The sequence below is a fragment of the Neomonachus schauinslandi genome, chromosome 15 (assembly GCF_002201575.2).
Source record: "Neomonachus schauinslandi chromosome 15, ASM220157v2, whole genome shotgun sequence".
In the NCBI taxonomy this organism is placed as follows: domain Eukaryota; kingdom Metazoa; phylum Chordata; class Mammalia; order Carnivora; family Phocidae; genus Neomonachus; species Neomonachus schauinslandi.
The window spans coordinates 41,320,791-41,333,962 of record NC_058417.1 but is presented as its reverse complement, the minus strand read 5'-3'; the positions used below and the strand labels follow the sequence as shown (position 1 = coordinate 41,333,962).

Below are 13,172 nucleotides of genomic sequence, written 5' to 3'. Positions count from 1 at the left end.
GCACCCTATGACCTGGCACTTCCATGCACACAAATGCTTCTACAAGAAGTCTCCAAATGCAAATCAAGCCTTGTGGGAAGACTCACCATGCTGTTATTTATAATAGCAAAAATAGAAACAAATTATCTAATGAGAGAGAATTGAAATAAATGGAGGCACACTGTGAGGAAATATCAGAGAGCTGATGCACATTTTATTTATAAACGTTGGTAAAACGTGGAGAAATGTTTATAAGAATTAAGTGGGCAGGCGCCTGGCTGGCTCAGTCAGTGGAGCGTGCCACTCTTGATCTTGGGGTTGTGAGTTTGAGCACCACGTTGGGTGTCGAGATTACTTACAAATAGAAATCTTAAAAAAAAAAAAAATTACATGGAAAAAGCAGGATCTAAAGTTGTATATACAAACTAATTTGTCAGAGAACACCAGCAAATGATGTGGAGTAAAAAAAACAGGAAGGAAATGCAACAAAACGCAGCTGTGATTATCTGGGGGAATGGTGAGCCTGAGTGAATTTTCTTCTCCTCCCCGCCATGTTTCTAACTTTTGTATACTGAGCAACCACCCATTTCACTTTTTAAAGAAAGTCAAAAAAGAAAAAAATAGCAATCCTGTTATTCTACCCCCTCCTGCTTCCTGATCTCCAGGGGGCCAGACTCAGAGTCACCTTCAGGTTCCTCCTAGGTTCCTGCCCTGTCCTCTCTCTCCTGCCTTTTAGATGCCCACCCGCACCCTGTGCTTTCCTACTCCTCCCTAACCCCAACCCACAGGCAATTAACCCTTTCTCAACAGGGAAGGAGCCAAGCTTTTCTCTGGCCTCCTTCCAAAGCCTGGGATGCAGGGCTGGGTGGGGAGCTGGGAAATGTAACCCCTCCGTCAGTCCTGGGCTCACCCCTTTCCAATGCACACCTGACCTGGGCCTGGACTCGGACCGGCCCAGGAAAGCCCCTAGCTGGGTCATGGTGTCTTAGGCAGAGAAGCCCCTATGGGGGGGGGGGGGCAGGTGGGAGACCCCACACACCAAATGCAGACTCTAACGTGGATGAACCTGAATCTACTGCTTCTCAAATTCAAGTATTAGAGTCATCGGACACTTGTTAGAAATGCAAAGCTGTGGGTCCAGCCCCAGAGAGGGTTTTGGTAGGTCTTGGTAGAGCCCAGGAGTCACATTTTTAACCAGCCTCCCGAAGGACTGGGAAGCAGTCCCATTTTGAGAACTCAGAACCCCGTCTATTCCCAGCATGCTCCTCCTCCTCGCCCACTTATGCAGGAGAAAGTGATGCTGAGTCAGGATGGAAGGAAGGGAGAAGAAGGTGAAGGTCTTTTGCTGGGCACCCGGCCGCAGGGGATTTCTTGTAGTGGATACAAACTCAGACCAGATCTCCTGAGCCTTGCCTGGCTCTGGGAGCTCCAGCTGCACGCCCTGCCCCAATGTGCACATACCGAGGAGGTCCCAGGGTCCCACTCATTCTGTGAGGCCACCACTGCAGGCCCCGGGGCTGACAAAGACTTCCGGGTCAGGCTGGGCATGCAGGAGGAGGGCCTGGGGATGGCGGGGGAGAGCCCGGAGTCTGGCAGGCAAGCTCTGAAGCTGTCAAGGAAAGCTTATGGGAGTTAGCGCAAATGCAGCCATTCAGATTCCCGGCCGGCCGGCCTGGAGGGCACCGCTAGACTGATACAAACTTCGAGAAGCTGAGCTCCTCCCCAGACATGTGGAGGGGAGGCCCTGGGATCATGTCCCCCTCCGGGTCCTGGGAAGGGGCTTCCTCTTCCTCTGAAGTCTGTAAAGACAAGAGTCAGGGGTTGAAAAGCAGAGCTCAGCCGCAGGGGGTCTCCAGGTAGCTGTTGGGTCCACCCTAGCCTTTTCCACAGTTCTGGGCCTCTGTCCTTCTAAGGGGCACAGCCTAACAAGCTCTCCCCAGAACCCCCAGGCTTTGATTCATGCCCCTCACCTCCTCCCAAAACATCCCCCCACCCCATCTGCAAGAGCATCCTCAGGGTCAGGTTTTTGCCTGCAGGTGTTGGAATCCTGCCAGTCCAGAGCTCTTTAAATTGTGACTACCAACAAGCTATTCAAGAACTTTCTGGATCGGGGGGGGGGGGGGGGGGGGGCGGGAAGGATGTAAGGTTGGGAGTCCTGACTCCCGAATGAAAAGGCCTGCCCCTTTGGCAATGGTAGCATAGGTGGGCGGAAGCAGGGGGCAGTGTTCAGGGAGCGGATGCTGAGGAAAGAGCCCCCCCACGCCACTTCCCTGCATTGTCAGAAGCCAGGCTAGGTGGCTCCAGGCGCAGCTCCCTCCACCCCAGCCCCCGCATGCCCTCTGTTCACACCTGGCTGAGGCCCTGGGTTTCTGCGCAGGGGCTGGGGCTGGCGTGGGGCCCAGGGGGCGCTTCGAGGTTGATCATGGTGTGCTCCAGCGCCTGAAACAGAGACTCGGTCAGCACAGCCCATTCCCGGCAGCAGTGATGGGCTACCCGCCACAGCAAGAGAGGGGAGCCACGGGAGAGCGTGGGCAGGCTGTGGGGTCAGAGCCCTTCCGTCCTCTTTCCTACATCTCAGAGGGACCTTGGGCACGCCACTAAGCTCTCTGAGCCTCAGTCTCCTCAGCTGTCAAGTGGGCATAAGAATTTTTCCCTCAGGGTTATAATGAATATTCACGGAAATGTTTTCCTGCTCAACACCTGGGAACTCCTGGCATGATTCATTTGTTTTCCTTGTTGTTATGTCTATCCTCGAAGCAGAAAGAATGTGAAGGCTGCCAGTTCCTTGCAGGCCCAGGGAGAACAAAGGTGAACACCTCAAAGGTTCACCGACTAACAAACCGCAGAGGAAAAATTCTTTACAAATCATAAGCCTGAGCAGATAAGGAAGCCAAGGGAAGAGAGGCAGGCAGTCCAGAGTGAGTAGGAACCATCCTGGGACCAGCAGCGGGGTAGAAGAGGTTGGAGCCGGCCGAGGCCCCCAGCCAAGTCTCCCAAGGGCATAGCTGCCCTTAGGTGTCCCAGCTGGTAAATCCCATGGCCCGACGGGCACTGAAGACGAAGAAAGAAGCTCCTGTCCTCTGGACACCTATCTCATGATTTCCTGAGCATAACCCCATGAGGTGGGGATAATGAGGCTCAGAGAGGTGACGTAACTTGCCATGTGTCACACAGCTGGGCTGGGACTTGAACTCACGACCACGTGACCTCGGACCCGGGCTCTTTTTCTATCCTCTGCCACCATCCTGGCGGGGCATGCCGCACACACTTCCCTTCTTTTCAATGTCCTTGTTTCCTAACTGCCCCCTCCTTCTTCTATCGCTGCCCTGGCTGCAGGGGATGGGGGCAGAGGTGGACATTTGAGCCATCTCTGGCGAGACATTCAGTCTTACGGGCCAAGATGAAAATCAGAGCAGAATTCCTCAGGGGGGCTGGGGGGACGAGGGGACGAGGCGATGAGGGAATGGGGGGAGTGGAAGGAGATTTCACAAATGAGAGCCCCTACGTCTAAGCACTAGGAAAATAGGGAATCAGGGAAGCCTTGGGAAGTGGGAGCCGAGCCCTAATCTGAGCCCAGCACTCCCCTCTGGGCTGTTTCAGGAGTCAGGGGCCACGCCGTCCCATGTTCATGGACTGAGGATGGTTCTTTCTTCTGAGTCTAGGGGAACAGGCTCAGGCAGGCCGAGCAGTTGGCCCCACTCCTCCAGCCCTCGGCACACCAGTGGGGCAGGGTGGGGGCAGCACGGGGTATTGCGGCCAGCCCCGCAGACCGGGTCCGTTGCCCCGGTTCCGCCTCTTTCACGCGGGGTCTCTGGGGGCAAGTTATTTATGCTCTCTGAGCCTCTGTCTCTTATTCTGTAAGAAGGGGGTAATGATAACAGCTACCTTGTGCAGGAGTTATGAAGATTTGGTGACACACAGGTAAAGCCCCTGGCACATAGTAAGTGTTCAATTAAAGAGGAAAAGGGAGCTTCCTGAAAGAGCTCTGTGGGCAAGGGAAATGCTGGCCTGAGCCCTCATACCTCCCTCCGAGTTTTACACGCCCCTGGGGCTCTCTGGAAGAGCCAGTAGAGTGCCCCCTTCCCTCTTTGACCCGAATGTGGGCAAAGAAAACCCCAAGCCCTTTCAATTCCACCTGCAGCCCCTGCTAAAAACTACAAAGAAGCCCAAAGGGAAATAAACCAAAGAAAACCAAAAGCTCTCAGTTGGTCATGTTCACGGAGGGCTTATCTCTGACCCTCTCGGGAGACCCTGTTCCATCCTCCCCCCGACAAGGGGTCAGCAGTGGCGGGGACAGGTGCGGCAGGCTGGAAGCAGTCCCAGGCAGCCCTCCCGGGGGTGGGCTGGGTGGCAGTGGGCAGCCCAGCACAGAGGTTCTCCCTCCCGCCCCCGCCCCTCTTCTAGCCGGCAGGGTGCGCCCTAGGACGCACGGCTGGGCCCAAGCTGGCCTCCAGAGGACAGTGGTAGCCCCCGTCCCCATCCAGGTCTGTGACCTTTCCCTCATTCCCGTCCACCACCTCTGGCCTTGCCGGGCTTCCTGAGACAACAACAGCTGCTTCCTAAGCCAAAGCCCAGAACCCCATTCGTGTCCCAGCCCCTCCCCAGGGGGGTCAGGCCTGAGTCTTTTGTCCTCACTGGCGCCAAGAAAGAAGGAAACAGCAGCCCCCCTTTCCTGCCCCCGTGTGTAAGAGAATAAGGTGGAGGCCTCTCAATAAACAGCAGGAGGAGGGGGGTGGACACAAGGGGGGCTTCTGCGGCCTGAGCCCATGAGTTCGCAGCCCTCGCAGAGACCCTCAGGATCCAGCTCTGACAGTCTCTGCTTCTAAGATGGGGAGGGGAAGAGGGCGCTGGGCCTGGGGAAGACCCCCGCCTGGTACCTGCTGGGCCGTCAGGGTGAGGAGGGGTACCCTGAAGGGCTGGTCTCAGGGCTCACACAGATTCCCCAGAGACGGGAAGTGAGCCCTGCCTGGAGCTCAGAGACAAACAGGTAGGGAGATGCAGAGACAGGGCCCGGGAGTCCTGATGCCCAGCCCCACGGCCATCCGAGCTGGGGCTTCGGGCTGGCTGCCTTTCTTACCAAGTGTGAGAGTTGGACCTTCTCGTTCCTCTGTGTCTCTGCGTCCAGTTGAGCTGAAAGAGACCAGCAGGCATACCCTGAGGCCAGGAGCAGCCTGCGACAGCTCCCGCAGAGGTGGACGGGCCCCCCTGTGCTTGGGAGCAGGGGCTTCCCAGAGGGAGCAAGCAGACTGGTTGGGCAGGAAGACTGCTTGGACTTTCAGCTCAGTCCCTTAGCAGTGATCCAGCCTTTTGGGATGGGTACACGGAAATCCCCTGGTGTGGGCCAGAAACCAGCTGGGGAAGTAATTCTCTGTGCTAAGTACATTGCTTCTTCAACCTCAGGGTGCATCCAGGATCCCAGGACATTTTATGAAAATGCCCATTCTAATGCAGCAGGTCGGGGCTGGGGCCTGAGAGTCCTTTTAACAGGCTTCCAGGGGATGTCATGGCTGCTACCTGGGGACCACCGTTCGAGAGGCAAGGTGCTAAGAAGTTCTGAGGTCTTGATCAGGAATGTTCCCACCCTGTGTGCTCCTCCGGACTCCTCTGCGGTGAGCTGGGGACGTGGGCCAAGCTGACATTTCTTCCTGGGGGGCCGCACACGGTGAAGTTGGAGGCAGGCCCAGGACCACCGCCCCCCACCCAAGGCCACGTGCAGTAGGACAACATTGCCAATTTGCAGAGTGCTTTGGCACACATCTTCCTGGTTCTGCTGCTTCCTGGCTGTGCAAACTCAGGGCAAGCTGCTTAACCACTCTGCCTCAGTTTCTTCCCCTGTAAAATGGGGGGTGCTTGTAATGAGCAGTTTCTAATGCCACAATATTGAGAGCATTAGAGGAGATAAAAGCAACAAAGCCACACAGAAACTCGCAGCCCATGGCAGCTCCTCTGACTGATATTTCGGCCAACCCTCTTAACCCATGGTGTCTGCCGGGGGGGCCCCCCCGAGCCGCACACAGCCATTGACACCGGAAGCATGACTGCTCCAAATCACGCCAGGTTTTGAAGACTCAATATGAAAAAATGCAGAATGCAGGGGCGCCTGGGTGGCTCAGTCGTTAAGCGTCTGCCTTCGGCTCGGGTCATGATCCCAGGGTCCTGGGATCGAGCCCCGCATCAGGCTCCCTGCTCCGCAGGAAGCCTGCTCCTCCCTCTCCCACTCCCCCTGCTTGTGTTCCCTCTCTCGCTGTGTCTCTCTCTCTGTCAAATAAATAAATAAAATCTTAAAAAAAAAAAAAGAAAAAAAAATGCAGAATGCGGAATATGTATCATGAATAGTTTCATGTTGATTCCACCTTAAAATGATCATGTTTTGGAAAGATCATACTAATAAAGTATGTTATTAAAATTAACATCCCTAGTTTCTTTTTACCCTTTATCATGTGACTTTTAGAGAAGTTTAAATTACAGATGTGGCTTGGATTCTACTTCGGTTGGACTCGTATTCTATTTCTGTTCTAGTTCTCTTGTATTCTAGATCTGTGATCCAAAAAAGCTGTGGCTCAGGGAAAGTAGGTGACTTGCCCAAGGTCACACAGCTAAAAAGTCGCAGAGCTGGGATTCGAAGCCAAGTCTTCACAGGAGCTGAGCACCTCTCGAGACCACGACGGGTGTGAGGCCACAGTATCCTTCCTGTTCAAGGGCTTAGTCTCGAATTCCCGCCCCACACCCCCTGCCGTGGTAGTCATGCAAGGAACCGGACCTGCAGAGGCTGGACATGGATTTGTTGGGATCAATAGGGACAGAAGTGATTGATGAGCTTGGACAGATGGGAGCAAGCCAAGAGCCCCCGTTCTCCCATTCACGCATTTGAATTGCTTTTTCCTAATGTTGACTGACCTGTGGCTCCCTCAGAAGGGAGGAGCAGGGCTCCTGATGCCCATACCTCGGATGGACACACTGATGCACAAGGTCTCCCTGGGATGGTGGGGGGCACTGCAGGTCTCAGCGAGGTCCCTGGCCTCCCACCCCTTCCCTCTACTTTTGCTCACCTTCCTTCCTCCAGCGGAGCAGATAGCTGCCGAGGGCCACCAGGCCTGTGGCCAGGAGGAGGGCCAGCAGCACCAGGCCCGGGGCCAAGATGCGGATCTTTGGGATGGAGACCCTGTGGGTGAGATGGAAGGAGCCCAGCAGGTGTCACCAGAGAGCTGTAGCATGCTGTGCACATGGCATTCTTCGTCTGAGTCCCACTCATGTCCCTTGTCTTTCCCAAAGAGATCAGAGGGCACCGGGGACCACAGCACCTGGTCAGTCCCACTGGGAGGGACCCCAGCCCCCACTACCAACCCCAGGAAACGCTCTCAGCTGGTCTGAACTTGGCAGCAGTTACCTGGATGCCTCAGGCAGAAAGCCTCCGTCAGTAACTGAGTGCAATGATATATAACCCCCAAGAACCAATCCTTCAGGCTGTGGTTCCAGTTGGGTAAGAAAAAACCTATATTCATGCTCGGCACAGCGCCCAGTGCAAGGTGCGCCGGGGAAACTGGAGTGGCTGCCCCTGTGGCTGGGGCGGGGGAGAGAGGTGGGGACTGGGGCCACGGGGGACCCTTCACTTCAGGTGGGCCTGGGTGTCCAGAGCAACAGGGTTGCCGGCTCTGTAGTTCAGGTCGTCCACTGCTCAAGGGCCCTGCGGAGGGGGGATGGGGGCCGAGTCTGCCCTCTGTGCTGTTAGCTGCGGCCCTGACAGGAGGCTGTGCTCGCCTAGAAGAAGGAGTGCCAGGTCCTCACTTGCTCCAGGGCACCTCATGTTCTGGGGATGGCCTGAAAGGTGACCTTGGTCACCCTGGGCTCACCTGGACATGGAGCTGCTGCTGCTGGGGGGCAGATGGGTGTCCTCTGCGGAGGTGGAGTCCAGCTGTGTGAATGGACGGGATGTCCCTGCATGAGGAGAGGTTGCTTCATGAGGAGAGGTCCCCGCGTACAGAGAGGTTCCTGGGTCTGGGGAGGTTCCTGCGTGTCCGTACAGGGGGTCCCCGTGAACGGAGAGGCCTCGGCCCCTGTCTTCCCCTGCTTGGTTGTGGTGACTGTTTGGTGGAGACCAGGAGAAGCTACAAGTCCAAAAGCAACGCCTCAGCACCTTCTCCGACCCTTGAGGCCCAGCATTCCCCAGACCTCTGACCCTTGACCCCTGAGCCCTAGCCTCCCCAGGACCAATTTCTCAGAACTTCCCCAGCTAAAGGACCCCCCAGGAAGCAGAGAGGCCTGGATGAAGCCATTGTGAGCAAGGCGACCATGTCTCAGGCACGCCCCACACCCGCGCGTGGTTCTCAGCCCCCGTCCGTGCCCGCTGCTTGGGTCATCACGGCCCTGCGCCCACTCCGTGACCCATTCCAGCGGCCACGCAGTACACAGAGGCCCGCCTGCTTCCCCTCCAGTCCTGGCCACTTACAACTGCAAGTCGCCACATGCCCACCCTCACCACCTCTGCTTCAACAGGCCTTGACTTCCTTCAACAACCATGGGGTCAGCAGGGCAGGGTGGCAGGGACAGGTCCAGAGGTCAGGGTCCAAGGCCCTCCCTTTCCTGTTCAGCCCTCCAACCCCGGGGGGAGCAGACAGAACACAAGCCCGGCGGTCAGGCTGCGCCTCTTCCCTGGGCTCTGCTGCTCCTTGGGTGACCTGACCCCATGGGGCCCCTGATTCCTCCGCGGACAGTACAGCTCCCAGGCTCTGGGGGCCACGGAGCGCAGTGTCTGGCTACAGGCAGGCCCTCACTGGATGCTGCTTTACAGAGGGGTGGCGGAGAGACAGGAAAACCATTCACTCACTCAATTCTGGGGGCTCAGTTTGCCAAGCTTTTGCCTTGGGCTGGAGGCTCCTTGTAGTAAGAGGCTGGAAGGAGGGAGTGGGGGAGGGAGGCCAGCAGGGACCTAGGGGAAAGGGAGAGGTTGGTCTCAGGGGAGGCGAGGATCACCACTATGAGCCAGATTTCCTGCCTTGGTGGCAGCCAGGAGCTTTCCTGCCCCCACCTCTCTGCTCAGTCTCCACTATCTCCTCCTCCCAGCCACTTAGGAGTCACGGATGGAAGATTCTAGTCGATTGCTGGCCTCCCCCTCCTGCAGTCCCCTTGGCCTCCCACTTAGCTCAGACCTTCAGCTTCCCTTGTCCCCAACTGCCTGCCAGTCTGCTCTTTCCACGCCACTCTTCACACCAATACTCGTTTTGTCTCTAGAATATGGGTCTGGATATGGGATACTGGATTCCATCGCTTCTTGCTTCAGAACTGTTTCAATGGCCCTCACTGTCTATGAGCTGAAGCTCAAGCTTCTTACAGGCCTTTCAAAGCCTTTCAAACTCAGACCTCAGTTCACCATGTCGGCTTCACCTCTTCGCCATCCGGGGCACCAGCCATTCCTCTATTTGCCCTCTATTCCCAATGAAGTGAGCATCCTGCCCACCTCCGTGCCTTTGCCGTGCTGTTCCCCTCTGTGCCATGCCTCTCCTCTCCACGTCTGCCTGACACACTTTTTTCTGTCCCCGAGAGGCGGGGATCCCTCAAGGATGAGATGCCTAGCCTCTGTGCCTGGCAGAGTGGGCAGAAATGTGGTGTGGCCAATCCCCCCTGGAACCGCTGAGTTCCCTGCCCACCCTCCCCCTGCCCCCGGGTGCCCCTCGGTTACCTCCTTGCTGGAGTGCCATCCAGGACTCGCTCCCTGTCCCCATCATCCTCTATTTATTTTTTATTTTTATTTCTTTATTTTACTACAATTTTTTATTAACATATAATGTATTATTTGTTTCAGGGGTACAGGTCTGTGATTCATTCTCTATTCTAATACAAGTTCAGGTTTTCTCTGATTTTTCTGAGTAAATGATCAAATCTTGTGCAAATAAGGAGTATTTATCTTTTCCTATCCGATATGTATACTTCTTTATCTTGTCTTATTTCATGGCCTACAGCCTCCAGGCAATGGGGAATAAAAGAAACGACAGTGGATACTCTTGTCTTTTTCTGACTTTTCTAGAAATTCTGATCTGTCGCCATACTCAGTGGTGTGCTGCAGACAGCTCCCACTGACTTGGGAGAGCTGTTTACTTTTCAGGAATCTTGTGAGCTTATCGGTGGCTGGAAATTGGAGGGCGGGGGCATTTAAACCACAGAAACCGGCAGACCTTGCAAATCAGAGCTTCCCCAGCTAAACATTCAGCCGCACACCACTGTCATTAGCCTTTATTTCCTGTACCCCCAAATATCATCAGAGAAAGGTCAACAATGTCTGACACAGGATAACATAATAATGCACATATCACGCACAAATGAATAATTATAAATGAGGTAAAAATTTAAAATAGCCTCAAATATGGCTAAAATTGATCCCCACTAGGTAAGAAGGAGGTCTGAATACTGATAAGAATCAGAGGAGACCAGAGAAGCTTGTAAATAATGGAGAACAGGTTCAATATGGTTATGATACTGCTGTTATTATTTGGTGAGCTTATTTCTATCTCCTTGAATTAAAATAAAGACCCATGGATGTCAGGGATCTGACAGTGGGGACCGCCTGGGGATGGGGTGGGTCCAAGATGGGGCCAGGGGAGGGAAAGAGCAGACACCAAAGTGAGAAAAAAACCTGGATTTGAATCCTGGCTCCATCACCTCCTGCCATGAAACCTCAGGCAAATCATTTCATCTCTGGAGCCTCGGGCCCCCATCTGTGAAATGGGATACAAAGACCTGCCTCACCTTCACTGGCCGGCAGACTGGGGCTGCCCACTCCCCTGGGCCATCTCTGGCTTCTCTCTTCTCAGCTCGGCAGATCCAGTGGGGCTCTGGGCATCCAGAGAGATGTTCCATCCCCAGCCAGAATCCCCTAGTGTCCCTGAGCTCAACAAACTCCTCCTCTGAGGCTAGATCCCAGGCCCTCCTCATACCTGCCTTTGGGACTTCAAGATCTGGGGAAGGGAAGCAGGAAGGGAGAGCTGAGACCACGGGCAGGGTGAGGCCAGTGTGGCCATGGCTGGGGGGCGGGGGGGGGGGGAGGCGCTGTGGAGTGGGTCTGGGATGCTGCACAATGGTGGGCCCGTCCTGCGGGATCCTCAGGAATATCTCTGACTCCAAAGAGGGAGTCTTTTTTATTCTGTGGGCTGCCCATTTCATCCCCAGCCCATGCAATCTCTCTCCCACATCTGGGCAAAGAGGAAAGGCACTGAGCAGGGAGTTCAACAGATCTGCGTGGTGTGACCTTGTCAAAGAGCAGCCGAGGGTCAGGCTGCACTGCTTCTACTCCCATGACGGCCAAGCACTTGACCGGCATCATCTCACTGAGCCCCCACCCCCCCCCAGGAGGTTGGTACAAGCACTACACCTGGGGGCGAGGAGGAAACGGGGTCCGGCACTGATCAGCAGCCCACCCGTCCCTCTTCCCTTCTGTGTCACCTGTCCCCCATCCAGAGAAGCAGAGACATGTGTTACCTGGGAAGACAAGCAGAGAGACCAGGAAAGACTCATCTCGGCCCAGTTTGGAGAACCCACAGAAGTACTTCCCGGTGTCCTGCAGGGTGAGATTCCTCAGGGTCACGTGGAGCGTGAGCGTCTGGGGGCTGTCTTGGATGGACACCCTGTCCTCTCTTGTCTCCTGGCCATTTTCTCCCGCATAGACAGTACCCGAGCAGCGGGACAGGAAGAACCCCTTCTCCTTGCACCAGTATTTCTGGCGTGCCCTCAGCTCCTCCTGGTAGGTGCACTGCAGGGACACTGTGTCGCCTTCATACGCAATGATCTCCTTGGGGCCCAGCACGGCTCCATAACCTGAAACCATAGCAGGGACAGAGGTCAGAATTCCGTGGATTCAAGTTCCAGGGTCAAGACCAGAAGACTCCTCCTCAGTCACTCCCTTCTGCGGCAGCCCTGGAAAGAGCTGGTGGTCTCTTCCCCACCAAGGGAAACTGGGACAGGGCCGTTGCTGTTTCCCTAAAATCGGCATACGGAAGGAAGGGTGATGATGGGGCAGCTCTAGATTCAGACAGCCTGGATTTGGAATCCCAGCACTGCCACCTGGTAGCTGTGTGACCTTGGGGAAGTTACTTGCCCTCCCTGGGCATCTGGGTTTTCCCATTTATAGATGATGATGATGATGATGATGATGTCTTAGTTCACTGAAATTAAGATGCTATCATATGTAAGATACACCATAATTTTATATACCACTAAAAAAATCACGGTCACTTGAACAATTGTCATCCGTTACAAGATGCATCCTGATATTTGATGTTAAAAAGTTGAAGAGGCAGACCTGTGAACTGATGAAACAGCAAAATCCCTTCTCTCTCAGGATTGTTGTGAATGGAACAGTAGAGGCTCAAGAAATATTTGCAGAGTCTACCATGGCAACCACGTAGGGGTTGTCTTGTCTGCCTCCAGGCTGGGTGTAGAGTAGGAAAATAAGAATGAGAGAGGTAAAGCCCCCTTCCTAGCCACCTGAACATGAAGGGTTTGGAACCAGAGGTCTGGGAGAAAACCCGACTCTGCGTTCCAGAAACAGCAAGTGCCTGCCCCCGCCCCGCCTCTGCAGACTGAGAACCAGTGCGGTGGAGGCGGGACCTGGAAGGATCAGGCAGCAGTGGGTCAGAAGAATGAAAGGCAGGTTCAGGAGGTCCTCTCTCTGCCAGCTTGGGCATGAGCCCCACATCCCTCCACTCCTCCCTCTCCTGCCCCATCTCACCTGGGAGCAAAAGGCAGCCCCACAGCAGGACCAGGGGCCACATGGTGGGCGCTGGACATGCAGGAGCACACGCGGGAACTGGGAGCTCCCGGAATCACGCGGGGCTTTAACTTCCTCCAGAGGCACTAGATCAGGACCAGGAAGGCGGGAGGGGCCTGTGAACTTTGATGAACTTTGCAATCAAAAAACCCCCGACAGAGCTATTTTGAAAAACGATGTGTCAGGGCTCCCTCTAGTGTGCGTGTGTGTTTTGGTCCTTTAAAGCAGGATTCAATTCTGTGATAAGAAATTGCTTACTCACCTTTTTAAATGCCCAGACAACTTAAAGCGGTTGGGGAGACCAGCCTTACAGCGCGGCCTGCAGGTGGCTCCAGGGATCCCGCTCGGCCCAGCCCTTCGGCTTCCCTCCGCCCCTTTCGCAGCGCCTCCCGGTGGCTAAAAGCGGTACTGCGTCCTCCGGGAAGCGGTGGAGGAG

General features: G+C 55.2%; 1 protein-coding gene across 1 annotated transcript; it reads right to left on the bottom strand.

Annotated features, from left to right (window-relative positions):
* Positions 1 to 422: 422 nt before the first annotated feature.
* CD300LG (CD300 molecule like family member g) lies at positions 423 to 12,762 on the bottom strand. The gene is given in 9 exon segments (XM_044921678.1): positions 423 to 1,778; positions 2,329 to 2,418; positions 5,057 to 5,109; positions 7,029 to 7,141; positions 7,830 to 8,001; positions 8,004 to 8,084; positions 8,804 to 8,905; positions 11,449 to 11,784; positions 12,698 to 12,762. Coding segments are annotated over 9 exon segments (1,104 nt in total). The 5' UTR covers positions 12,741 to 12,762; the 3' UTR covers positions 423 to 1,664.
* Between the last annotated feature and the right edge of the window lie 410 nt (positions 12,763 to 13,172).